This window comes from Canis lupus, chromosome 9 (genome assembly GCF_011100685.1).
Source record: "Canis lupus familiaris isolate Mischka breed German Shepherd chromosome 9, alternate assembly UU_Cfam_GSD_1.0, whole genome shotgun sequence".
NCBI lineage: Eukaryota > Metazoa > Chordata > Mammalia > Carnivora > Canidae > Canis > Canis lupus.
The window spans coordinates 55,386,149-55,413,485 of record NC_049230.1 but is presented as its reverse complement, the minus strand read 5'-3'; the positions used below and the strand labels follow the sequence as shown (position 1 = coordinate 55,413,485).

The 27,337-nt window shown below is 54.0% G+C and overlaps 3 protein-coding genes across 12 annotated transcripts in view; 2 read left to right on the top strand and 1 right to left on the bottom strand.

Moving 5' to 3' along the window:
• The first annotated feature begins 1,591 nt into the window (after positions 1 to 1,591).
• BBLN (bublin coiled coil protein) lies at positions 1,592 to 5,081 on the top strand. The gene is made up of 2 exons (XM_038549217.1): positions 1,592 to 1,810; positions 4,603 to 5,081. The coding sequence occupies exons 1-2, from the start codon at positions 1,732 to 1,734 to the stop codon at positions 4,773 to 4,775; spliced, it is 252 nt and encodes an 83-aa protein (XP_038405145.1). The 5' UTR covers positions 1,592 to 1,731; the 3' UTR covers positions 4,776 to 5,081.
• On the bottom strand, positions 2,585 to 22,034 carry CIZ1 (CDKN1A interacting zinc finger protein 1). 10 transcript variants are annotated; one of them, XM_038549214.1, is made up of 19 exons: positions 21,823 to 22,033; positions 20,943 to 21,066; positions 20,595 to 20,710; positions 19,018 to 19,089; positions 17,021 to 17,250; positions 14,753 to 14,846; positions 14,458 to 14,566; positions 13,648 to 13,942; positions 13,380 to 13,563; positions 13,049 to 13,167; positions 12,226 to 12,423; positions 11,436 to 11,560; positions 9,266 to 9,353; positions 8,710 to 8,823; positions 8,357 to 8,503; positions 7,094 to 7,163; positions 6,767 to 6,888; positions 6,259 to 6,414; positions 2,585 to 3,733 (listed from the first exon to the last, which is right to left on the bottom strand). In XM_038549214.1, the coding sequence occupies exons 1-19, from the start codon at positions 21,974 to 21,976 to the stop codon at positions 3,641 to 3,643; spliced, it is 2,610 nt and encodes an 869-aa protein (XP_038405142.1). In that variant the 5' UTR covers positions 21,977 to 22,033; the 3' UTR covers positions 2,585 to 3,640. The 10 variants fall into 10 exon arrangements, with proteins under 10 accessions (XP_038405142.1, XP_038405141.1, XP_038405140.1 ...); XM_038549213.1 differs by adding an exon at positions 5,729 to 5,787 and having other exon boundaries at positions 13,380 to 13,942; positions 21,823 to 22,031; XM_038549212.1 differs by adding an exon at positions 5,729 to 5,787 and having other exon boundaries at positions 2,585 to 3,697; positions 13,380 to 13,942; positions 21,823 to 22,031.
• A 4,954-nt stretch (positions 22,035 to 26,988) lies between these two features.
• Positions 26,989 to 27,337, top strand: part of DNM1 (dynamin 1) — a 45,566-nt gene continuing 45,217 nt past the window's right edge. Inside the window, 1 exon segment of the mRNA NM_001131049.1 lies at positions 26,989 to 27,265. Coding sequence (NP_001124521.1) covers positions 27,105 to 27,265 — 161 coding nt within the window. The 5' untranslated portion in view covers positions 26,989 to 27,104.

Genomic DNA, 27,337 nt, shown 5'->3' with positions numbered 1-27,337 from the left:
ACTGGTTCAATGTAGGCCTCACCTCCACTCACCCACCTGGTTGGGGGGAGGGGGGGAGAAGGTAGGGCTGCCAGTATGCAAGTCAGTGGTGGCTCTGACTGTAGGCTGTGGACTCCACCTCACTTCCACCTTCCTTAGGACACAGAGGATCCTTCCCTGTTGTCATCATTTGGGACATACCCAGGTCCCCACTGGGGCCGGACATTGTGGGCTTGGGCTCCTGGGCCGCCAGGGCTGTGCCACAATGGAATGCAGTGACCCTGGCACCCAACAGCTGATAGCTGGTGCCCGGCCAAGGTAGGGGTGACAGATGGAACGCCAAGCGGTTGGGGACATACCCAAGTCTGATCCCTATCCTAAGGTTGTCCTAACCACAGAAACCACCAGTGTGAGACCAGCAACGACTGCTGTAGCCATGGGGCCTGCGGGCAGCTACAGGAGTCCCATGAGTAAGCCTGACTCAGCTGGACCCCTGGCCAGGATGATACCTCTGGGTCCAGCTCAGGAGTGATAGTGGCTTGGTGGGTGACTCTGGGCAGGCCTCCCTTTCTCAGCTGGCAAAAGGGGTGGAGGGTGATGGCAGCTGGGCCAGCCTTATCCTGAAGCCACGCACATCTCTGGGCCAACACAGACTATGACTCTCACCAAGGCCGTGAACCTAAGTCTTCCAAAGCCACGCGTCTCAGTTCACACTTAGCACTAATTACTTTATTGAATAAACACAATACCAAACAAAATGCATTCAAATGCTTTCTAAAAAAAAAAAATCAATTTTTTTTTTTTTTAAAAATCAATTTTAAAGGCCTTTCTATTCAGGCTAATGACAAACACAATAAAGGCAGATATGCTAGTGTAACATAATTGGCTGATTTTATACAGCACTTATTATCTTTTAGTCCACAAGTATATTATTAAATGATAGAGAACATCTAATACAACCATCTCTGCAGAACTAGGAAATAAATTTCTTTTTCTTTTTTTAAGTTTTTATTTGCTTATTCATGAGAGACACAGAGAGACAGAGAGAGAGAGAGAGGCAGAGACACAGGCAGAGGGAGAAGCAGGCTCCATGCAGGGAGCCCGACGTGGGACTCGATTCCAGGTCTCCAGGATCGCGCCCTGGGCTGACGGCGCACTAAAGCCCTGAGCCACCGGGGCTGCCCAGAACTAGGAAATAAATTTTTTTTTGTGGGGGGGGGGGGGGAAATAAATTTCTAAGAAAGAAAAATTTTACAGATTTTTCTCTTCCAAAGCCATGTGGAGGCGCCGGCTCGCCGACTCGCAGGTCCCCAGCTGCAGGACGGGCTGAGCGGGGGCGCCAGGCTGCCCCGCGCTTCTGCGGGGTTCGCGGGCCCCAGCGGCGAGCCCAGGCGTCCAGCCTAAGCTTCGGGGCGGGCAGTCGGGATGGCCCCGCCCCGCGGCCGGGAGAGGGGCGGGGCTCGGGGGCGGAGCGCGACTGTGAGGCAGGGAGTGGGCGGGCCCTGGGGCGTGGGGGCGTGGTCTGGCCGCTGCCGGGGGCGGAGCCCTGGGGGCGGGGCGGGGCGGGGCTCGCGCCGTGCGGCTCCGGCCTTCGGGGCGGGGCCCCGGCCGCCCTGCCGCGCTCCGCCCGCGCTTCGACTCTTCCGGCGCCGCGTTCCATCCCGCGCCTCCACCTTCCGCCCGGCGCCGGCCGTCCGCGGGCCTGTCGCCGCGTTCCGTCGTCGCGCGGCCCTCGCGGCGCCCGAGCCCGCAATGTCGGGCCCCAACGGGGACCTGGGCTTGCCGGTGGAGGCGGGCGCGGAAGGCGAGGACGACGGCTTCGGGGAAGCAGGTGACCCGGGGGGACTACCGAAGCGACCTTTGCTTTCTCAGGGTTGCCCTCCTGGGGATGGGGGCCGGGGCCAGGCGGGGGGCTTGGAGGGGACCGCAGAAGCCTCTCCCCCCTCGCCCCTGGGTGGGTTGCGGCTGCAGGCGCCGGCCCGGGGGCTCAGGGCGAGCACCCGGGAGTGGGTCCCTGGAAACCGCAGCATTGAGGGACTGCGGGCAACCGGCCCCGTTTTACAGTTGGGGAAACTGAGGCCACTTGAGGTTCACTCGCCCTTTAGACATTTGCTCCAGCCAGTCCGTGTCGTCCGTGTGCACACGGAGGCTCCTGGCGGGGGGCGGGGGGCCGTGTTGGCTTAGCCGGAGGGGCTGTCTGGGTGGGCGACAGGCCTGCTGCGTCAGCTTCCCCAGCCACCTTGGCCGGTGCGCCCTGGAGCCTTGGCGCCTGTGACCTGCTTACAGCGCAGCCTGTTGCCTGCACAGCACTGCAGGGGTGGGGTGGGGGGGGTGGGAATGGAGGTGGAGGGAGAACCATCAGCTCCCCTCTCACCTTGGGAAGCCTCAGTTTCCCCATCTGTAAAACAAGAATAATGAGTAGTATCTCCTGCGTTGCAATGTGTCAGGATTAAATGAAGAAAAAAACAAATGGAAAATAGCTAATAGGTTCGAAGCATACAAATGTTCTTTGGTGAGTGGTTATTATTCTCTTTAGTAAAATAAAGATTGGTTTCTCAAGTGGGAGAGCAGGACTTAGTAAACGTGAGATAAGTATGGAGTCCGCTTTTTGTTTTGTTTGGGTAACAGCTTTATTGAGCTATAATTCACATACTATACAATTTATCCATTTAAATCGTACATGTCAGTGGGTTTTAGGATATTCAGAGTTGTGCATCTATCACAATTTGATCACCCGGGGTCTGCTTTTAATAAAGAGGTAGAGGACTTTCCACAGGGTGGTAAGTGGCAGGCTGGCTGGTTTGCCCTGGGCACTGCAGGTGAACAGCAGCCAGATGTGTGTAAGTAAGCCTGCAGTGGGAGCAATCGGGAAAAGCCGCTCATGTGTCACACTGAGGGGATGCTAGCAGATTCACAGGACTTAGTGCAGTGGGGAGGTGGCTGTCCCAGGCAGAAGGCAAAGGCTTAACACTGGGAAGTGCCCTTGGCACAGATAAAGCCTGGCCCCAGTGGTGTGGAGACACCACCCGCCTCCCCCATTCTGCACACAGAATGTGAGTGTTGATAGTAATGACCATTTACTAAGTACTTGCTGTGGCCAGACCCTGTCTGAGTTCTTAATATACTGGAATCCTTACAACATCCCAGGCCTCATTGCCTTCCCAAAAGATCCAGTAACTTGCTGGGGTGGAGCAGAGGCTGGGACCAAAACCCAAGTGCCCCTGCTCCTTCTGAATCTTGGCTATGCCACCAACCAGCTGGAGGATCCTGGGTGGGTCCCTTCCTTCTTGGGCCTCTGTTCCCATCTGTACCACAAGGGGGTTGGACTCTAATATCCAGCAGGGACTTGCCAAGACTGTCCTTGGAGAGGTGTGCCAGCTCTGGGCGGTGGTGCTCTTCCCCCAGAATGCAGACACACTTGCACGCATATCCCAGATACACTCCTCCAGCCCTGACTTTTTCCAAACACTGCCAGCCACTTCCCCTTTGTCCCAGACTGGCAGCTGAGTATATCTGAGTCATGGGCTGTCTCAGAACTGGGTCCGCAGTGGGCATGGGCCCAGACCTTGGATCCTAAGGGACACTGTGCTGCTGAGAGGCAGGTCAGGAGTGGCCATGGAGGAGGGAGTGATGGTTTCTGGTGGAGACCAGGGAAGGCTTCTTAGAAGAGGAGGCGTTTTTGAGCTGGTCCTTGAATAGCTGTTGTGGTTGAGGCATTCTGAGTGGCAGAGACAGGTGAGCAAATGCAGAAAGGCTAGAAAGTCAGAGGCTTCATTCACTCATCCATGCATCTATCCATTCATTCAACTAGTGCTTATGTGACAGTGAAGGCATCGGGGAGAGCAGTGAACACAAGAACATTCCCCGTCTCATGAGCTCTGTAGTCTGGTGGGGGAGACAGAGCAGCACACACTCACATCAGACAAGCCAGAGGTTGTGGAGGTGTGTGGAGGGCAAGGGGATCGGGACTAGAAGGGTGATCCCATCTGGGGCATTGGGAAAGCTCCCTGTGGCAGCATCCACGCTGAGACTAGAAGGATGAGAGGGGAAGGAAGAACGCATTGCAGGCAGAGGCAACAGCATGTTCAGGGGACCAGAGGTGGGCAGAGGTGGGTGACAAGAAAGGAAAGGGAGTGGAAGGTGGGGCTGGAGGGGGTGGGGCCTGGGAATCTAGGTGGTGCTTTTTCCTCAGGGCAAGGGGAGCTTCAGAGGAGCTGGAGAGTAGGGCCTGCAGGGGGACAGAGGTGGGCTCTGGCCTCTAGGTGGGCTTGAAGGTGGGCTCTGGCCTCTAGGCAGCTGATGAGGGAAGTAGAGAGGAGACTAGGCACCTGGTAGGCATCCTGGTAGGATACTGCCTGGCTGACCTCCCCCTGACTACCCTAATCCTAGAAACAAGGTATTATTTCTCCAAAGCCTTTCACTTGTGGTATCCACCCATTTTCTTTCTTTCTTTTTCTTTTTCTTTTTTTTTTCCACCCATTTTCCAGATGGTGACACAGAGGGTCAGAAAGGAGTACAGACTTGGCCAAAGCCCTTTTGTCTCACTGGAGAACAGTGTGGGGGAGGGTATCTGTGAACCCTGAGGAGACATGGGACCTTGGCTCTCTTTTCCTTTCCTCCCAGAATATGCTGCCATCAACTCCATGTTGGACCAGATCAACTCCTGTCTAGACCACCTAGAGGAGAAGAATGACCACCTCCATGCCCGCCTCCAGGAGCTGCTTGAGTCCAACCGGCAGACACGCCTTGAGTTCCAGCAGCAGCTTGGGGAGGCCCCTCCTGATGCCAGTCCTTAGGTTTTGGGAGCTCCCAGCCAGCTCCAACCCTGCCTCCCTGGGCTAGGCTCTGGCCTAGGCACTCACCACCTGGCTTCAACACCTGCTCAGGGGCTGGCCTACAGGTCCCCCAGTGGGTCTGCCTGCCTTGGACACCCTTCTGGTACTCCCCTTGGCATGCCTGGGCCAGCCCCCAACATCCGACATCCCCTCCTGGGGTCAGGTGTGGGCCCTCGACCCACCCACCTTGCCTGCCTGCCCAGTTCTGGGGCACTCTTCACTCTGCCCAGGCCTTGAGCGTCCACATTAAACGGGTCTCCAACACCACTGTGCCTCTCCTCTGTATCCTGGACTGAGGACCCCACTGGCCACCAGAGGGGAATAGGGCAGTGGGGGCATTCTAGGCACTGATCATGTGCTGGCAATCATGGGCCTGCTGATAGGGGTTCTCAGCCTTCTTGTATTTCTGGACACACAAGAAAAAGGTGAGGCAGGGCTTCCTCCGCGCCCGGTGCCATCCTGGACAGCAGGTGATTGCCCAGCCCAGCCAAGAGCATCGGATGTGCTATGTGACCCTGTAGACACACTCAGCTTCTCTGGGTCCTAGGGCCTTTTTTCTTTAAGACAGGCAATACATATTCATGCTGTGTAACCTTGGGCATCATCCTCTTGCTCCTGGCCTCAGTCCTCCTAGTTGGCCAATAACAGGGTTGGTCAGGTTGTCTACCTCTAAGGGTTTTTTCAGATGGGGGAAATACCAGAACCAAAGAACCAACTCCTGGGCCCCATTTGCTGCTGATTCTTCTTTGGGTTGCCTGACAAGAAGGGCGGGCCCCTGCTATTGAACCACAGACTCAGAACCAGAGGTCAGGGAGGCCCCCCACTCCTGCCTTTCAGCTTCCATGGGGTCCAAATGGAGAGAGGCCAGCGGAGGGGCCCAGAGGTCTGGCCTAGGGCAAATCCTGGTCACTCACCAGATATATGGCCTCCAGCAAGTAAGTCACTTGATCTTACTAGGCCTCAGTTTCTCCACCTATAATTTGGGGATCATAATAAGACCTGCTCCCTAGGGTCCCTGTGAGGATTAAATGAGATCTGGTTGAAGGTAAAGGTTTTCCTAGCCCTGATCACCCCATTAAGAGGGAAACAGGCTATGAGAGAGCACCTTGTGACCCCACAAGCCCTGTTTAGGGAGCCGGCCTATGGCCTTCCAGCTCAGCCACCACACCATGCCTAAAGAGGGTGGGTGCTGGCTGAGAGCTGGCTGGGGTACTCCCTCCCGCCGTCCACCCAGACAGAAGGGCTGGTGGGCATTATGTGGCCAAACTACCTTCTTTTATTTGATTTTCAGTAAAAACACCAACCACATCAGAATTTCCACACAGACTCTAAAAAGCATAGCAGACCTAGACCCAAACAGGGTGGGCAGGAGGCATGCCCTCTATCAAGTTTTGAGGCGGGTTGAGCGCCGGGGAAGTGGGGGCGAAGGGGGTTGGGCTGTCACCTTGCTGGGGGTTTTAGCTGTATCCTGGCTGCAGGGCTGGCTGGGTGCACGGCCACCAGAAGTGAACAGAGCAGTCAAAGCGTTCCGGGCGTTGATCGCACACCGGCGGCTCACGGGCCTGCTGGTAGGGCTGGGGTTCTTGGCCTTCTTGTATTTCTGGACACAGAAGGTGCAGATGAGGCAGGGCTTCCTCCCCACCTGGTAACACGCCCTGCTGGCAGCTGCCTCCCCGGCTTGACTGAGACTGCATTGGGCATGCCATGTGACCTTATATGTGTGTGTGACCCTTGTGATACACTCAGCCTCCTGGGGCCTGGCCCACATCACAGAACAATAGCAGAAAGGGCTGGGCCCCACCCCTGCTCAGATTCCCTCTGCGGGGAGGCCCTCTTGTTGGGGGGTGTGCCCATGGGCTGAGGCTAGGCACAAGGATGGGGGGGTGGGGGTGCTGGCTGCTGGCTGCACTCATCAGCTAGGATGGGTGAGTGGGGCAGGAGGCCCAGCTCACCTGCAGGTTCTCGAAGTGGGCCAAGGACTTGCAGTGGGAGAGCTGTGCTCCCGAGTTGCTGTGGTAGAACTTGTGGCAGATGCGGCAAATGTACCCCATTACGGGCACCAGGAAGTCCACGCCTGTGGGGTTGCAGAGTTTGTGCACCCATCCCCATGCCAACCTGGCATCCCACTCTCTCTAGGAGCCCATTTGCTCACTCGGCCTCCAGGTAGGAGAGAAGAGGACAAGGGGAGAGGCTGCCCGGCCATGATGCTGTGGCTGGGCCCTGGGGGCTGGGCCCGAGGACCTCTGCTTCTGCAGGTGGGGTCAGGGCTAGGGTCTTACCGTATGCGGTGTTTGGGTTATAGGTCTCTGAGCCTTTCCACTCCTCTATGGATATATCTCTGGACCTCACCTGAAAATACACAAGTGTGGGCCTTGGTTCTAAGGTTCCCCCAAACTCCTCCCAGATGCAGGTGGGGCCTGCTTGGGGCTGAAGGCCACCCTTGCACCCCACCACCCACAGCCCATCCACAATGGCCCCTTTGGCTGCCCCTCACCACTCTGGACTGCAATGGGCAAGCCCCAGGAGGGCAGGGGCTTGATCCCCACATATCCCCACAGCTAGCACAGTGCCTGGCTCAGAGCAGCTGCTTTTCATTTCTTTTTTTGTTTGTTTGTTTGTTTAATTTATTTATTTATTTTTATTTATGATAGGCACGCAGTGTGAGAGAGAGAGAGAGGCAGAGACACAGGCAGAGGGAGAAGCAGGCTCCATGCACCGGGAGCCCGACGTGGGATTCGATCCCGGGTCTCCAGGATCGCGCCCTGGGCCAAAGGCAGGTGCCAAACCGCTGCGCCACCCAGGGATCCCTGCTTTTCATTTCTTAAACGAAAAGAATCCAAGCTCCTCCAGCTCCTCGCTCATTGGAGGCAGTAGAGCTGGGACCTTATGAGCACAGGCTTTGGAGTCACATCCTGGCACCCAAGTTGGTGAGATTCAGCCAGGAAAGTGCTTGGTACACTCCTGGTGTATAACAAACGCTCAAAAGGTGTTGACTGGAGCAGCCCCAGTGGCTTAGCCGTTAAGTGCTGCCTTCAGCCCTGGGTGTGATCCTGGAGACCCGGGATGGAGTCCCACGTCAGGCTCCCTGCATGGCGCCTGCTTCTCCCTCTGCCTGTGTCTCTGCCTCTCTTGCTCTCTCTCTGTGTGTCTCTAATAAAAAAATAAAATCTTAAAAAAAAAAAAAAAAAGTGTTGACTGCTACTATCTTCATCATCCTCATCTGGCACTGACTGTTCCTGTGTACCCCACATAGCTACCCCCAAGCCCTTATTGGCCTAAGAAGCCCTTTCCCTTCCTTGACATCAAAATTTCAGCCAGGTTTCGAGGCTCTCACATGTTGCTGGCCGTCCTGCCATCCTCATGATGGGCATTTACACTTGGTCATATGGGATACAATCCTATTCATACTAAATCATGTCATGCATTTGTGCCTACAAATGCTAGCACAGTGCCCCCTGACCCCAAAGAGATGGGGTGAGGTCCCTCTGAGCTGGGAGTCCAGCCTCCAGTCTGCCTCCCACACCCCTTCTGCCCCCAAGCACCTGCTTGCAGAATTCCTCCTCAACCTCGATCTCTTCTTCATCCTCCTCCTCCTCCTCCTCTTCATCACCCTCAAAGCAGCCCACGGCATCCACTGTGATGAAGTGGTCCTCATCTTGACCGGCTATCTCCTTCTCGAGTGTCTTCAGCTGCCCAGGGGAGTGGGCCAGGGCTCAGGTCAGCTTTGGGCAGCTGAGGTGCCACCCCACCCACCTCTACCACACCCCTGAGAGTCCCAATCCCTCCAGACGTCTTGGAGTATAGGCTGGGATAAACCTCAATTCACTGTGTGGCCTTGGCCAAGGCTCTGTGCCTCTCTAGGCCTATGTCCTCCAAGGGAGCTGGGTTGGGTTACCTCCTTGGCTTTGTCCTTGTGCCCCTGGGACTTCACGTGCTCCACAAACTTGCGGGGGGTCTTGAAATAGCGGTTGCAAACAGTGCAGAAAGGTCGCAGGGATTGCTTGGCAATCTGTGGAAAGGAGGGCAGGCCAAGTGGGTGGCAGATGGTGTCCCCAGGTGCATCCCAGCTGTGCCCTGACACCTCATATCCCACCTACAGGCCACCACATTTGTAATCAGCTGGCTGTGCTCCACTCCTTTACCAGAATGTGGGCACGTACTCCCCCTGCCCACCCCTTGGGCTATGAGATGGGATGGCAGATGGCAACAGAGGACGGACATAGGGCAGGGAGAGAGAGTGGCTGCCAAGGAGGACCCCCATGAACTCTGGCTGACTGGCAGGGTGAGATGGTACCTTGCCTGATTGGACAGATGGAGACACTGAAGCCCTGAGAAGCCATGCTTAGGAGTGATAGCCTTGCAGAGACAAAGCCTGCCATTTACTGCACCCCCCAACCGTGGGCTGGGAGACAGCCCCTGTGGGCACCCTCGCAGCTTGCCAGCCCTCATACCTTGTGGTCCTGCGTCCTGCGGTGCTGGATCAGGTCTCCCATGTAGTAGACCTGGCAGGTGTTACACCAGCGCCTCGGCGGGGGCTCTCTGAATGGCGACAATCAAAACAAGTATAGTGTGACACTGCTCTTGTTGGGAAAACAGCCGCTCTCCCAAATGCTCCATAAGTGTAATACAGTACAATGTCAATGGGATGTTTTTTTAGAAACTCATTGTTGAATGGTTCAGAGATGCATCTGGAAGAATGCTTACACCAGGATAATAACCAAGGAAGGCTGGCAGGGGAAGAGATTTTTGGAAGCATTTGGGATACCAGGAGGCCAGCAGGACAGTAACAGCACTGAGCATACCTGGCCTTGGAAAGTCCTCTTTATCCTTCAATGTAGATGCCTGGTCATTCCTGGAGCTGTTCCTGCCCTGCCCTGGACCTACCCCCTCCTATCCCCCACATCCCCTACCACCCTCTGGTGCCCTAAGGGGCCACCACCACAGCATTTGCTACAACGGACAGGGAGGACCCGATCCCATCCCTGCTCCCACTGGACTGTGATGAGCTCTGGGAGGCCAGGACTCTATCCTAGAGCCCTGGGCTGGGCACGGCATCAGCCCCGAGCTTCTGACTGCGTTGCATGAAGGAAGCTTATCTGTAGGACTGCCATGTTCTGTGTGGCCTCGGGGGCCCCAGTCAGGCTTCATAGGAAGACGTCATCAGGAGACGGTTCAGTGAATGTCCTACACCTAAAGCCTGTTCGCAGGATGGGCTACATTCTTCGACTTTTCTTTTTTTTTTTTTTTTTAATTTTTATTTATTTATGATAGTCACAGAGAGAGAGAGAGAGGCAGAGACACAGGCAGAGGGAGAAGCAGGCTCCATGCACCGGGAGCCGGACGTGGGATTCGATCCCGGGTCTCCAGGATCGCGCCCTGGGCCAAAGGCAGGCGCTAAACCGCTGAGCCACCTAGGGATCCCTCGACTTTTCTTTTGTCACAAGATCTGTCTTTGCACAACTGAGCTTCCATAGTCTCATGAACTACCTCGTATTGCCCTATTTGTGAGCTGTTCCATCAAGCAGACAAGCCTGATCTAACTAATCCCACAGGTATGGAGATTTTAGACAGCATCCAATTAAAATTTTTTTACCATAATGTTACTCTGTAAGGAACATCCTTGGGAGTCATCTTTCTTCTGTATTTATGATCTCTTCACCTAAGTGTAATTCCTAGGTCCTTGAGCAGGGGGAGGTTTAAAGCTCAAGAACGTGCTACACCACCATGTCACAAAGTTCTTCTCAAAGTGAGAACCACCTAAGAGACACTGCTGCCTCTGGAGGGAGCACTCCGTTACCCAGGCCACCCAGGCCGTGCAAGCAGGGAGCTCCAAGCTGTGACCCTCTGTGAGCACACAGGCAGAGTCCCCACCCCACTGCCTCCAGGCCCGTCCAGCCCCATGAAGGGGTTTGATTCAGCCTCCCTAGGCTCTGCTTCGTTCTGATTCCAAACTAGCTGCTAGCATTCTAAAGTTGGGAGATTGCACATCAAAGCTGTTTCTATATTCTCCAGAACAATTAGGAGACCTGATGCTGAGGGGCAGCTATCCTGTAAGATGGAGCCCATGCCCCCCAGCACAGCCCAAGGCAGTGCCAACCTGCTTCTCCCCTCCCTGTAGGCACCTGTGACTGCTGGTGAAAGGTCTTCCAGCTTCCATCAGCACCCCTAGCCCAAGAGCTAGTCCTGGACTCCAGGAGGGTCATAAATAGGATCAATGAAGCCCCTATGACAATGAAAGGGGGAAATACAGGGTAGCTGTAATATCAGGCCATAAGATCCAGCCCCCTGATTGGAGTTAACACATATGCCAGGGAAGTAGGGGTCTGTGCCACAAACCACTTCCTTCCCATGTGGGTAGTCACACTGTTCCTGCCTCGATGGAACCTTAAGAGACTATCTAGTTCATGAATTCTTGCACTTCACCAAGCCGTTTTACAGATGAGGAAAACTGAGGTCCAAAGGTATAAACAGTTAGTGGTGTAAAGAGGCCTCTGGCAGAAAGCAACACTTGACCCAAAGGCAGACCTTGCAGATGTTGGACTCAGGGCCCCTTTCAGCTTTTGCCTGGCCCACGAGACTGTCTACCCCCCAGTACGATGCCTCAGAGATCCCCCCACTCACTCATCCTCTCTCTCCAGGACATCCCGGGGCACGGGCAGCAGGGACAGGAGGCAGGCTTGGCTCATGTGCTGGATCTCCCCGAGCCGCTGCTGGTGCTGGGCTCCCGACATGTGGTCCTGGAACTCCTGCAGCGGGATGAAGAGTGAGCCCCAGAACAGTGGGCGAGCACAGGGCCCAGAGGACAGGCCTGTAGCTTCATGGTCACCCCACTGCCGCTGAGGCCATGCTTCTTACAGCCCTCTGGGGGCCAGTGAGCACACAGCAGCCAGAGCTTCTGCTGCTCCTCCTGGACACTGTGTGGGCTCCTCAGGGACAAGGACATGACCTCCAGACCCCACGGCTATGCTCAGGATGACACAGGCAGCAACAGCAAATGGTCATAATATTAGGAGCATAACGCTGTTGGTAAGGCTACACTCGCTCTGGGCTGGGCCTAGGGGCTCGTGATTTCAATGTCAAGTCACTGAATCGTCAGAACCTCCCAGCAAGGTGGGTTCTAAATGTTTCTTCATCTGATGCATGAGGAAACAGAGGCATAAGGAGTGGAACTCGCCATCTGGCTTCTACACACCTAGTCAGGGCTGAATTAGACCTGTCTGCTGGACTCTAAGATCCTAACTTCTTGGCTAGCCAGGAAATGTTTTCAGAACAGATGCATGCATGGCTTTCATGAATGGTGCTCACAGGGCCCTCAGGGCCACTAAGGCACGGCAGCCAGGCCCGGGCACACCCTGTAGACACCCCCACTCTGCCCACTGGACTCCCCTTCCCGGGACCTGGCCGGCAGTACCTGCTGACTGCTACAGTTGGCCTTACAGAGGTAGCAGAAGAACTGGAGGGTCTGCTTAGAGGGTGTGCTGGCAGTGGCAGGGGTGGCAGATGTGGATTCGCCAACGCGAGGCACGGGTGTGAGGGGGACAGTGCTGAAGGCCCGGCTGTCACTGCTCTGCAGGATGGTGACCTTCAGGGAGCCCCCGGCACCCCACACCTGCAGCAGAGGCAGGGGCAGAGCTACCACCAGCTGGTACCTATGGTCGGCCAGCCCCTGTGCCAAGCATCCGGAAGCAGCATCTCACCAGACCCTCCCAACAGCCCCCTTCGCAGATGGGGAAACTGAGGTGCCGAGCTGGTAGCTGACTGCCCAGGCTCACAGAGCTAGGGTGTACTACAGCCAGGACTCAAGCCTAAGCCCACCCAACTGTAAAGACCACCCCATCCCATCCTCCCGTGACAGATGGAGAAACCGAGGTACAAAGAAGGGGGTGAGTTTGACCACAGTTGCACTATGAGATAGAGCTGGAACCTGAACTGCATGCACAGGCTTTTGCTCTGTGCTTTACCCCTAGAACACTTTACCTCGGGAGGGGACCAAGGCTATAGTCTGGGGATGAACAGGTTGGAAGGGACATGTCACCAAAAGCACCTCTGATTCTTCAGAGCAAAGGTGTGTGAAGGCAACACAGCAATGGTCAAACCCAGTCTGCTCTGCCGACGGGCCCCAGTGGTGGGGGTGGGGGTGGGGCACACAAGGGGGCCTAGGGGTGGGGGCGGGAAGGCCATCCCACCACTGGGCCCCACAGTACCCGTGCAGTCCCAGGAGCATGTCTACCCACCCCTAGCATCTCTCTTGCCCTTTTTTCACATTCTCCCACATCCAGGCCACTGGTCAACTCGTCCTGACTCTCCATGCTGTCCTGGGCGCCCTCTGGCTCTGGCGAGGCCTCCTCCAGGCCTGAAATGAAAGATGGGTCCATCTCCCACCAGGGTCCAGAGGGACCTGGGTGGGGCTGATAGCCACCTTCTCTCCCCACAGCCAGGATCCTGAAGCCTTTGGTGGGGACAGCCCCGAACCATGGTCAGGACTGGACAGCACCAGGGGGAGGATCAAAGGGTCCTGGCAGAGCTGTCCCATCCCCAGGCAACCGGGAACCAGTGTTCACTGACCAGCTCCACTATCTCCCTTATCAGGAGGCGTCTCCAGCTCTGTGGAATGAACCGGAACCGGGGCTTGCTCCAATGCTGGTACTGACACCTGTAGCGGGGCCTGAGGCTGTCCCTCAGTGGGGTCAGGTGCCTGCACTGGCAGCTGCCCTGGAGGTTGTCTCAGTGGCTGCTCCGGAGGCTGGACCTGAGGATACGTCTGCGTCTGTGCCTGCTTCTGCAGCTGTGGCTGCTTCTGCACCAGGGGCTGGGAATGTGCCTGTGGCTGCACCTGTTTTTGCGGCTCTGCCTCCTTCAGCACCTGCCGCGGCCCCACATGGTCTGGAGAGGTCTGTGTCTGCACCTGCTTCTGCAGGAGGCGCTGCACTGGCATGTCCACGGGAGGCACCTGTGGCGGCGTCTGCGGCTGCACCTGGGCCTGGATCTGCAGAACCCGGGGCTGGAATCGTGGCAGAACTCGGGCTTCTGGCAGCTCAGGCAGCAGCTCGGGTGTCTGTGTCTGCTTCGGGGCTGTGGTGCGGGCCTGCGGCTGCCCCGGAAGCCCCTTCTCCGTGGGCAACTCTGAGCTAGGAAGGATCCAAAGATATCTTCCAGTATCTCCCCGTTGGCCCCAGGGGCTCCTCAAAAAGGGCCAAGACCCAGTTCCGTCCTAGTTTTAGCACGTACAAGCTGGGCATTGGGGCAAGCCCCCGCAGCTCTGCCAGCCCCAGTGTACCTAAATAAGTTGGGAGGATCACTCACCCACCACCTCCCACATCTGCTAATATGTATCCAAGGCCCTGTAAAGTCTCCCATCCTCTGCCCATTCTGAGGTCCCAGATGCACATGTTCACCTTTCTGACCCGCCCACCTAGCCTGCCTCCAGGTGGCTCAGTGCCAGAGAAAACATTGGAGACTCTCCGGTTGGAGACTCCAGTGAGATGCAGAATTGGGTCTGACCTTCCTTCAAGCCAGACATCAAGGCCCTTTCCTTACTCCAGCTCCGTGAAGGGTCCTGACCCCACCTACACCCACCCCCAGCCTTTGCAAGAATGAGAGTACGAGGCACCTGGGCCCTGGGGGGGTTTTCAGCATGGTTTACCTCTTTGACCTCTTAGCTGGTGGCTCAGATGCCTCACAAGACTCGGGAGCAGGTGCTACAGTGTGTTTCTCCTTAGCAATGCCATCTGGGCAGGGTGGGGAATCCTGGTCTGGAATGGAGGGCAGATGAGTGACTGCCGATGCCACGAAGAGTACAAACTAGCTCCGAGAGATGGGGCCTGGGCTCCCCCTCCCCCCAAGGGCCCCGCCTCCCAGGTCTGCCTCCAACACCGACCCTGCACCCACATGCCCTAACCTGTATCCTCTCCAAAGGGCCAGCAGCCTCCCTGTCTTACCTTCTGGTGTGTCTGCTTGGGGCGCGACAGCTTCCTCAGACCCCTCTGGGGGGTCTGACTCATCTTCCACAGGCATTGTCTGAGAATAAGAATCCTGCTTCCTTTCAGAAACTAGTTTTGACATCTGCTGCCCAGTTAAGTATAACCTTAAGTATACCTTGGCCCAAGAGTAGCTGTGACAGTCTCCTAGGGGATGAAGGGACCTGGGGACTCTGGTGGGCCCAGAGCTGCCCAGAGATGATCCTAAGCACCCCAGGAATCATGTCTAGGCAGGTCCATCCAGCTGCATGGCTGTTAACCCAGATTTGGGGGACACAGAGGGCCCCTCCTGACTCCCCAAGTGACTTCTCCATGAAGCAGCCAGAAGAATCCAACTAAAATGCAAACCTGATCATGTCTTTTGTCTTTCAGGCTAAAATCCTCCTATGACTCCTCTGACTCTAGAGTACTCCTTCCTCACCCAAGCCCAAAACCACCTCCCCCACCCACCATCCAATTGGACCTCTGTCCCCCTGCCCCCACCCCAAGCCACCTCCTCACTCTCCCCTTCACCCTCTCGGTATCCACACTGGTCTTCTCTCTGGTTCCCCCAAATCCTAGGCCTCTTCCCATCCCAGGCCTTCACCCAGAGCCTCAAAGGCACTTCTTGCAAGAAGCCCTCCTGACCCCAGAATACAGGTTCCCAAAGGAATTTGGGCTTCCTCTTTATGGAATATTTCAGTCTTAAATAATTGGCGGGAACATTATTTGCATTAATGTCTCGCCATTGTCACTACCCTCCTCAGCCTAAGACATCCGGGAGGGTCAGGCTAGATGCACCATCTACAACAGAAGCCCCTACAGGACTTAGAGATGTTTGTTAAATAAATGCACGACTCCGGTTGGTCCTGGGCTCCAATTAGCCCCTGCTCCCTCCTCCTAAGCTGAAGGAACCTGCTCCCAGTGGAAACGGGCACCACATCAGCACTCCATGCCCTTCAGAAACGACCTGGCTCTCACCCTGCATGACAGGAGCACTGCTGGCCTGTAAGTCAGGAGGCCTGGGGACTGGGTCTGTCTCGACACCACTCCCTGACCCTCAGTTTACACAGATGTCAAATGAGTGGCAGGAGCACTAGACAAGAAGAACATGTGAAGACAGGCCCAACTGGCAGGCTGGAGGCCGGGACCCCTCTCTGGAGGGAAATGCCTCACCTCCAGGTGTGAGCTGGCCTCAGAACCTGAGAAGGGGGGCACCAGCCTTGCCCAGAATGCTCCCAGGAGCGTGCTGTGTGTGAGGAGCTGTCAGGACACTTGGGCACAGGACAGTCCCTGAAAGGAAGCTATCCCCAGGCAAATCTCCTCGCTTCTCTCAGCTTATGGCAGAGAGAGGCACCTTTCACATACCCACACACCCACACCCACACCCACACCCACACTGGGCAAGGCACAAGGAGCTAGGGGTGCAGCTCCAGAACCTTAGGATGGCAACATGTAGAGTTTAGGGTTTTGTAACATTGTTTTACCCAATTACCTTTCTTTTACTTCCACCTACAACAATTAACTTAGACTTTTTTTTTTTTTTTTAACATTTCAGGTAGTGACATAATGTTTCTTTGTGAAATAAATGTAACCAACAAGAACCTAATTCATTTAAAGCTAGGTGGCTCAGGCTTTTGAGTTCTCCAAACATAGCAAGCCAAATTGAGATATCAGATTTTGAAGACTTGCTACAAAAGAAAAAGGAATGTAAAATGCCCCGACCATTTTTTAAAATATTGAATAAAAGTTGAAATGATAATACATATATATTTTTTACATATTGAGTTAACTAAAATCTGTTAGTAAAATTGATTTCACCAGTTTCTTCAGTTTCTTTTTACTTTGTTGATGTGATGACTAGAGAGAGACATTTAAATTCCGTATATGGCTCATATTTTCTTTCTACAGGGCAGCGTGGATTTACAGAGAACCACCACAGGACACCTAAAACTAATATAGTGTCCTGTGTCGTTTTTATCTCCAGGTGTTTACAAAGAGAGAAATATTAGGTAAATAATGGTACTGGTGGTATCTGGACATGGCAAAAGTCAATGCAAGAATATCTGAAATTTGGGAAACACTAGACAAGGTCAATTTACCCCCCTCTTTTTACAGATGGGGAAACTGAGGACAAAAAGGGATGTGACCTGCCTAAAGGCCAGTGTGAGCCACGTGGGTAGAACTGGGCTGATACCCAGGTATGACCTCCTACCCCATCCCCATCCGCTGTACCCCACTGCCACTCACCTTGCGATTGGGAGTAGTGGATGAGGGAGTGCGGGCCTGTTTCTGGGGAGTCCGCCCTGAAAGGTTGATCTGGGAGGGGTTCATGGGGACCCCGACAGGAGGGGGACCCAGCAAGGATTGCCGAGTTGCCTGGGGAAAAAACTGCTGTAGATTTGGGGTGGTCAGCTGAGGGGGTGTGAGGCTGGGGGCCGTCAGGGTTGGGGTTGCCAGGCCGTAGCCACGGAGATTACCTGTGGGCAGGAAGAGGGGAGAAGAGGGATTACAATGGGGTCACATGGTAGAGGCCGGGGTCAGGTGTCAGTGCCCCAAAGCATCATGGAAACAACACACAGATGACTTTGACAGGGACATTTCCCACACGACAACAGCCAGAGAAGAGAGATGAGCACCAGAGGCCCACTCCCACCTTAGGCACTGGCGGTGAGGGGACTTTAGGGCTGGTTTTCTGCTCCAGCTGAGGAGAGGGACACTGCTTTTCCCCCTCCAGATGCCTCCCTGGTCAGCCTCCCCTGCAACCTCACTCACCCTCTGGGGTATGCTTTAGGGTACACCTTAAGATATGTGAAAGACCCAGCACAGTACCCATAGGGAGAACCAGCGAGTTGATTGACTGGTCCCTGGAATAAGAAGATACTCTCCCATCCCCCTTCACCCCACCCTCATCAAAAATCTACTGGAGGGATGGTTCAGCAGTTGGGCGGCTGCCTTTGGCTCAGGTCATGACCCCAGGGTCCGGGATTGAGTCCCACATCGGGTTCCTACAAAGAGCCTGCTTCTCCCTCTGCCTATGTCTCTGCCTTTCTCTCTGTGTCTCTCATGAATAAATAAATAAATCTTAAAAAAAAAAAAATCTACTGGGAACCAGGCACTTGCTAAGCATTTCCCATGCACAACCTCAGTCATTCGACCCAGCTACCATCAGCATAGCATAGGTATTATGTCTCCACCAATAACAAAACAGGCACAAAGCAGAGGTGCAGCTTGCCCAGGGTCTCTGCTCATTCTGCCTCCACCCCTCTCCACCTGCCTAAATCCTTCCATAGCTCCCTGCTGCTTGGAAAGGAGCCCATTCCTCACCTTGCAGGGGTCTGGCCCTGCCCTCCTCCCAGGCTTCCTTTCTTGCCCATTTCCCCACACATGCATCCACTACACTCCAGCTATATGCTTCTGTGCATCCCTCAACAAGCCTCATTTCTTCCTGCCTCCAGGTCTTTGCATATGCTGTTCCTTCTGCCCCGGCTATTCTGCCCCCCACTATCTCCTGGTCATCCTTCAAATCTCCCTTCAGGTGTTTATCCTCTGAGAGGCCTTCTCAGATCCTCTCTGTGTCTCCAGAGGCCCCAGCTGTTCTAGGACTAGCTGCACAATTTTTTCCTTGTCTGTTTCCCACTGCCCACCACCCAACCACAGTGGGAACTCCTATAAGGGCAGGCACCTCATCTAGCTCCGAGGCCCACTGCTCAGGAAGTATTTGAGCCATAAAAGACAGTTCAAATCCTTGCCCCAAAGCTGGGACAGGAAGCACAGGGGTTGAGGACATGGATCAGAGGAGCTCTAACAGCTAGTTCAGGTTCTATAACCAAAGCTCTGTGAGCAAATCAATTCCTCCTTCTTAGCTTCAGTTTCTTCATCTGTACAATGGGATAATAATAGCGCTTGACTCACTGTTTTATGAGGATTCAAGGAGATATACAAGTGTGCCTGGTATACGGTAAGTGTTCAATTAACATTAACTTAAAACAAATACATGTACATATATGTGCAGAGAGAATGCCAACCGGCTCTTTAAAAAGATCAAGAGATCTAAAAGATCTAAAAGAAAAATGGACAAAGGACATGGACGAGTCACAAAAAGAAATACGAATGTTTAACAGACAAAAAAACTGAACTAGCACTCCAAGAAATGTAAACTAAAACATTAATGATACAGCTTTTTTTGCCAACCAAGTTAGTAAATCATATGTATATACATGTATATATAAAAAAGTATATAATACCCAGTGTTGCCGTGGGCATGGTGAGACCGGCACTGTCATACGTGGCTGGTGGCATTGCAAACTGGTCCAGTCCTTTGGGAAAGCAAGTTGGCAATACTTATCAAGAGCCATAAAACATCCATTCCCCCAACCCAGCTATTCTACTTTTGGGAATACATTCTAAGGAAATAGTCTCAAACAGGATATTCATCCCCATGTTATTTAAAACAGAGAAAAAAGAAAAAGAAAATAAAGAAAAAAGAAGCAGCTGAGTTTTGGTACATGAGTGCTTCCCCTCCAGTAGAATACAAACAGCCGTTAAAAAATAACTTTTACAGAGATGCTCAAATCATCTGGTAAATGATCATGCCATTCTATTCCATGAAAAAGAAGTAAGGTTCAGCCTTTCACTTACATGTCAATAACCAACCACAATCATATACAAATTCCCAACTTTGAGCCTAGAAAAAAATGGAGAAAATGCACCAAAACCCTGACAAGTGTTGTTGTTGTTTCCTCTAGGAGGGGAGTCTATAACAATGTGGGTTTCCTTATTCTCTTAAAAAAGTTTTTTTGTTTTCACTTTTCTTTGAAAAGTGTGACTTTTAAAATGAGAAACAAAAAGGGGGAAATACATATGTATATATTGTGGGTCCCTGAGTGTGGTTTTCTCTCTCCACCTATCCATTGATCATTTGTAAATCAACTCACTCCAGGACCTTCCACGCCCATATGGCAGGCCTAAGAGTGACAGCCATCGCATCCTCTGACTTGGCAGTGTACTCTGCTGGATGGCAGGACAGGCTAGTATGTAAGAACACAGCTCTGTAGCCAGACCTGGGCTCTAACTCTCTTTCTAATCCACACCTACTCCCTGTGTGACTGTGAACACATGATTCTTCTCTGAGCCTCAGTTTTTTCATCTATAAAATGGGATCATGAGTGTGTCTCTCAGCTACCCCCAGGGTTATCAGCAGAGTCAAGGAATTGTGTTTGTAAAGGTCTCAGGACAGTGCACTGCCCAGAAGGACCACGCAGCAAGCCACAGCTACCACGTGGGAAGGGCTGGGTCTGCACATGAGCCATAAGTATCTGGAACAGCATCTTTGAAGGAAGAGCTGAGAAGCTGCTCTCCACGTAGGGAAACAGACAAGGACACAAGCTACACAGGGCTAGAGGCACCTACTCAGACATGCAGGGGTCAGAAGGCTCAGGCCTTCATATAGCTGAGTGACCCAGGGCAAGGACTTGGTCCAGACCCAGCTCTGGACCTCGGCTTCCTTATCTGTCGCATGGGATGTGGCAGAGGGTGGTCCGAAGAGATCTTTTCATCCATCATCTCATCTAATCTGAATGAGAACGAGCTATGCTGAGTGTTGCCTGCAGAGCCAGCACCGTGGCCAAGGGCACACCTCTGCAATCAGACCTGCGTCCAGCTGAGACAACTTTGGGACTCCACTTCCTGGAGCCTCAGAATCCTTGTCTGCAAACTAGGACGCCAAGAGTAGCTCCCTCTCAGAGTTGGTGTGTGGACTTGGTGGGATTTAGTGCAAATGGGGATGCTAGGGCACGCCACTAAGAAGTCAGAAGAGGCCTACCTTGCAACTGCTGCAAAAGCAAAGCTCTCTGTAGCACAGACCCGTTGAGGAGGGAGGCAGAGTTGGCACCTTGGAGATTCAGAAGCTGCTGCTGTGTCTGCTGCTGGGGAAGCCCCCTGTGTGTTGGGAGAGGGTATCAGAGGGCTTTGGGAGAGTCAGACCCCCCCCCTTCCTTCACCTCCATTCTCAGCCCCTCTCTACTGCAGAGGAACCTCTTAAGGTGAGAATTAATGGCTTTCAAGACTGAAAAACAGGGATGTCCCTGGGAGAAAGGGCTGGGACGGGGTCTCCACGCCAGGGGCCTGAGTGACAGGGCTGAAACCACCCCCCCTCGGGAGGGTAACTCACCGGCTGACGGCTGCGGCCATGGGCAGCGGGGCTTGCGGTGGAGATTGTTGGAGCAGCTGCTGGAGCTGCAGGAGTTGCTGCTGCTGGAGCTGCTGGAGCTGCTGCTGCTGGTTGAACATGGTGGCTGAAGGAAGGACATGGGGTAAGCCACGACACCTGCCTCTGTGCCCATCCAGGCCCACCCATGGCCTTCAAACACCGGCCCGCTGAGCTTCACGGTCACACCCCAGTCCTGCCAAGAGCCTGCAGCATTTGCACCCTCATGCTTTCAATACCCCTCCTCCCGCCGCTCTCCGCAAATCTTGCCAAAAGTCCCCCCCAACCTGGCCCACCATCTCGACTCCCCTGGCTCGGTCCTTCCAGGGGCGTCAGACCCAAGCGCACCTCCCCCCACCCCCAGCCTTTCTCGCGCCAACACTATGCCAGCCCCTCTCCACACCACACCCCTCCCTCGTGCCTATTTTGCGTCAATAACAGAACCCCAATCTTTCGCTTTGGCCTCGGAACAAAGTGGGAGGCAGGCTTCCGCCCCCCACTCCGCTAACCCCTTCCTCTGCAGATCCAGCCAGCAACCCACGTCAAATCCGGTTACCCCACCTGCCCGCGACGCCCGCAGCCTCCAGCCAGCCGGCCTCTGAGCCTTGCACGCGTCCACCAGGCGCGCGGGGCCCGCGCACCTCGCTTCCCCGAACCCCCCCGCAATCGCCCCGCCCCCACTGGCGAGCGGGCAGGGCGGCCGGAGCTCGCGGTTCCGCGGGGGCTTGGCCACTTAGAACGGCCTGCGGACCCGGCCGCCGCAGCGCCCTCTGGAGGAGCGGAGGACCCGGCGCCGCCCGCCGCCCTGCGCTCGGGTCCCGCTGCGGGGACCGCCCCCGCTTACCCGGCGCCTCGGCTGCGGCGGGCGCGACCGTGGGCTGAGAGGGGGCCGTAGGCAGCGCAGACCCTCCGCCCCGCGTCCTCCGCCCCTGGAACCGGCGGCTCCGAGCCCGAGGTCCGTCTCTCTCCCGGAGGGGTCTGTCGGCTGGCGGGGACATCGCGGGCAACTTCGAGAAGGACCGACCCCAACCGACCTCCCCGCGGCTGCCACTGTCCCGCGATCCGGAGGCCTCGCGCGGGGCTGGGGTGGGAGGGGCCGTGCAGGCGGCCGCTGCACGTTCGAGTACTGGCCCGGCGAGAGGGTGACGGGCACAGCGGGCAGAAGGGGGTGGGGAGGTCCGTCTCCAGGTGCTTCTTCGAGTTGACTCGGGAGGGGGCGAGGAGGGCTGAGTGCAAGGTGAAAACCGCGTTCATCCTGCCCCTGAAATTACCCGGCCCTCAAAGACTCTAATTACCCCTCGGCCGCACATCTTGGCGTCCCGGTGCTTGGCCCCCACGTGAGCCTAACAACCCGCGGTTACTAAGTAGCAATCCCTTTCCCTTTTTCTGTTACCTAAACCGGTCCATAAATTTAACCGCCCGGGGCAATCAGCTCCTTCTGCATTAAGCGCAGATTGTGCGCGGCCGCAGCGCGCAGTGGCGCTAGAGGCTCGCAGGTTGGAGGCCGCCCAGCGCGCTCGGCCGCGGAGATGAGTGTCAACCAATCCCTGCAGTCGTGTGACAAGCGCTGCGCTAAAGTTCGGGACCCGCTCCGCTGCAGCTCCGGGCGGCAGCGGCACAGATGCCTAATTCCGCCTGGATCTAGCGGCTCGAAAGTGGCTCGGCGTGGCCACAGCACGAGGCAGGGGCCGGAGTCCTCAGGACGTGGTGCCCTTGGGTGGAAGGGCAGGCTGCACCGTGGGAGCTTTGAAGGCCTGGCCTTGGGCTTTATCCCTGAAGGGCAGGGAGCGCTAGGAAAGTCTATGACAACAGCCCATCTCCCGGGATTAGAAAACTCACTCTGGGGGCGCCTAGGGTGACTCAGTGGTTGAACGTCTGCCTTTGGCTCAGGTCATGATCCCGGGGTACTGGACTCTTCTTCTGCCTGGGTCTCTGCTTCTCTCTATGTCTCTCATGAATAAATAATATCTTTTTTAAAAAATAGAAAAATAGAAAACTCCCTCTGGTGAGAACCAAGACGGAGCCAAGATCCAAGCCCACTGACACCTTGGTCCCGGTGCTAGCAGAAGTTGAATCCCGACTCCACTACTTTCTGGCTAGGCCACCCAGATGCAGGCAGGAGTCCTCTCTGAGCCGGTTTCTTCCTCTATACAATGAATGCTCCTTCCCTGGGTGGGTGTGAGGATAATATTACATAATGCATAGCGCTGTGTAATGTGTAACGTAGATCTGCATTCAAATTGCTGAAGTAAAAAAACAAAACTAAAAATAATGCTCATGCTGGTGATTCTGTATTAGTTCATCTTTCTGAAAAGCAATCTGTAAATGCTCTATCAAAACTCTTGAGGGACACCTAGGTGGCTCAGTGGTTGAGTGTCTGCCTTTGGCTAAGGGTGTGATCCTGGGGTCGTAGGATAGAGTCCCGCATGGGGCTCCCGGCAAGGAGCCTGCTTCTCCCTCTGCCTATGTCTCTGCCTCTCTCTCTCTCTCTCTCTCTCTCTCTCTCTGTGTCTCTCATGAATAAATAAATAAAATCTTAAAAAAAAAACAAAACCTCTTGAATGTGCTCTGCCCTTTGACCTGGCAACCCCTCTTGTAGGAAACTTGCCCAAGAAAAGAATCAGGAGACTTTTTAAAGCCAGCACGCCATTCATGGGACCATTATTTATAATAGCTATCCGGAAAGTAATCAACTTTAGGAGAACAGCTAAGGAAATCATGGTGTTTTCTTCTTATGGAGTAGCACACAGCCATCAGGAATTATGCTTTCAAAGACTATGTAAACACCCACAATATGATGTGAAGTGAAATCAGCAAGTTACAAAATTGCATACATAATTATGATCCCAATTTTGTTTTTTGTTTTTTTTTAATATTTTATTTTTTATTTATTCATGAGAGACACAGAAGGAGAGAGAGGCAGAGACACAGGCAGAGGGAGAGGGAGAAGCAGGCACCATGCAGGGAGCCTGATGTGGGACCTGATCCTGGGTCTCCAGGATCACGTCCTGGGCTGAAGGCGGCGCTAAACCACTGAGCCACCTGGGCTGCCCATGATCCTAATTTTGGAAAAAATAAATATACGTGTGTAGTGAGCTCATGGAGGAGGTTCACTTTCTTTCCTTTTTTCCAATTTACGGTATCGGTTTAGATGATGTTTTCATGGGGAGGGAGTTGAACATTTTAAAAAATGTATAAGACTTTGTGTTGACTCCTTGAAGACCAGACAAGACAATGGCTGGTAACTCCTTGGGGGATACTGTTCAGGGCTAGCCTCATGTTAATTGCTTTTAACCAATCCCTTGCTGGCAAAGCCCCCCAGTGGACTATGTTCAGAGGGAGAAGAGAGGCACCATCTCTTTGCATCTGATATGAAGTCTGACGCTGTAGCATCACCTGGAGGCCTCTTTCTTGCCTCTAATCTGAGTGGCACCTTTTTCATGTAATAAACTCTCATACTCATGTAGATCTGCATTCAGACCTGTTTCTGCTCCAGGAATCTACCCATCCCTTCCCATGATGCAACCTACCACTTGGTGTGACTATTACAGTTTGGGAATGTATTTTAATGCCTGATAGCACAAGCTCCCACCATTATCATGCTTTACAAAACATTTCTTGCCAATTCCCAATTGTGTAAAAAATTTTTTCCAGGTAAATTGTAGAATGACTTTGTTAAACCCCTCCCCCAGCTCCCACCACCTCTCAAGTTTTATATAATAATATATATAAGAGCTCCTTCAACTTTGATGTGCATAGGAATGTCCTGGGGCTCTTGGTTAAGTGCAGGTTTGTGATCCAGCAGACCGTGAGCAGGGCCCGAGATTCCATGCTTCTGACAAACTCCAGGTGATGTCCAAGCTGCTGTTCTGGCGTCAGTGATAAGCAGTACCAGACCTATAGTGTGATCCCATTCTATAAAAACAAGATGAAACAAAATGAATATATATATAGGAAAATCCAGAGAATAAACACCATATAAGCTATAAATAGTGGTTATCTGTGGGTGGGAGGATAACCAGAAGCTTTCAAACACAGTGTAAAGTCTGACTTTTACAGTAAGTTTCACTACTGTAACTAGGAAAAACAACGAGCCGTGATGGCACCCTTCTGGGCAGACATCGGCAAACTGCACCCCTTCCCCAAATTAATGGCTCCACACCAGGCTTCATCTCTGCCCTCTCTGGTTCTCAGAGCATAATAAAGGGCCTGGCCCTAAGCAGCTGCTCAGGATGGGTGTTGTGTGTAGCTAATACTCCAGCTGCCTGGAGGGCTCAATCAGTTGGTTTATTTATTTATTTTTAAAAAGATTTTATTTTATTTATTCATAGAGACAGAGAGAGAGAGAGAGGCAGGGACATAGGCAGAGGGAGAAACAGGCTCAATTAGTTGGTTTAATCAAATTCCCGTGAGCACCAAGCCAGTGCCACGCCCCTCACAGGGATTCTAATCTTTCATTATCCCCATTACCCAGATTAGATAACTGAGGCTCAGAGATGGGTAGGGACCTGGATCACCTAGCTTGACTAAATCCCTCCTAGGACAGGACCTGCTCATTCTCCTCTGCCTGTCTGGAAAATCCCCCCACCCCCAGATGTCCATATGGGTCACTTCCTTCAGATCTCTGCTCACATTTTTACCAGAATCCTACTCTCACCACTCTAAACAAAGAACAGCACTATCCACCCACCCCCCTGCCCGCTTAGCCTTCCCAAGCTTTCTTGCTTTCCAAAGCACCCATCACCATCTGACAGAGTCATATCTATTGGGTTATTGGTGCTTTGTTTCTTTTTCCACATAGGGGTATAAGCCACATATGGGAAAGGACTTTGTCCATTTTGCTCACTGCTCTGGGCTCTAGCATAGTGCCTGGCTCAGTTAATATGCATTAAACAGGTGAGTGAATGCAATCTCTGTTTGCCGGGCCACTGCTCTCCCAGAAATGCTTCCCCACCACCTGGATTCACAGCAGGGTGACCTGCTGATGCCTAACAGCACAGGATAGGCTGGCTTTTCTTTCCTAGACTCCTTGTGGGCAGTCCAAATTAGGTTCCTCCAAATCAAAGGTGGAAGGCTAGGGCTGGGGCCCACGGCCTCTCCATGTGAAAGGGATACACAGGGTAGGGCTATAAGAGTCCTGGATTTGAGTCCCAGTTTTACCACTACCCTGATGGATTGGGACAAAGACTGACACCCTAGGACAAGAAGTCCCAACGCTCCCAAGAAGGCCTTCCAAGGGTCAGGCCTGGCTCCTTCTCATCTTCTAGGTCTCTTCTCAAATATCACCTCCTCAGAGAACCACCCAACTCCTCCCAGGCTAACTGGACGTTTTGCACCTACGTAAGTACCTCTCTTCACACCCTGTTTACTTCTTCCATCACTGTTAGTGCACACTATTTTCATTTTTAGTCTTTCGTTTACCTGTTTTTCATTTCCTATCTGTCTCCACCAACCCAATGTGAGATCTGAGGGTAAAGACATTGTCAGTCTTGGTCACTACTGTAACTCCTCTGCCTACAACAGGGACTGGCTTATAGTAGGTGCTCAATAAATATTTGTTGAATTAATGTTCTGTCTCCTTCTAGAAACAAGGAAACTGAGGCCTAATGGTGGGAAGGGGCATGCCGCCATGAATTAGTGTCAGAACCTAGAGTAGAAGGCAGTGAGGCAGAGTGGAACTCCAGGTCCGGAGACTGTGACCTTGAAGGAGACCCATCTCTCTCCAAACCTCAGTTTCCTCATCTTAAGATGGAGTGAGACAGCCATGACCATTATCCAAGAGGCCTGGGACTAGGGGCGAGACCTTGCTCATTTCCAACAATGATGGCTACGGTGCAGCATCAGAGCTCCCCAGACACTGCTCAAGCGCCCCAAAAGCCGCAGGCGGAGAAAACTACAATCCCCATAATGCCACAGGCGGCACCTGCGCACGGCAGCCAGCCTGCAGCGCTGAGGGCGCCCTCTGGCGGTAGCCGGGCGCAGAGCTCCGCTCGGCTCCTGGAGGGGCGGGGGGGGCCGCGCGCAGGCACTCGGAGCGCGCGGCTGCAGCAGAGGAGCCGGAGCCGGGAACCGGAGCCGGGAGCCGGAGCCGCGGCCGGATCGCAGCCCGCGGGGCCCGCCGCAGCCATGGGCAACCGCGGCATGGAGGATCTCATCCCGCTAGTCAACCGGCTGCAGGACGCCTTCTCCGCTATCGGCCAGAACGCGGACCTCGACCTACCGCAGATCGCGGTGGTGGGCGGCCAGAGCGCCGGCAAGAGCTCGGTGCTCGAGAATTTCGTAGGCAGGTAGGAGCGGCGCGCCCCGGAGCGCGAACTGCCCCCGCCCGGGTCCCCGGGCCTCCGCCCCCAGCCCCGACG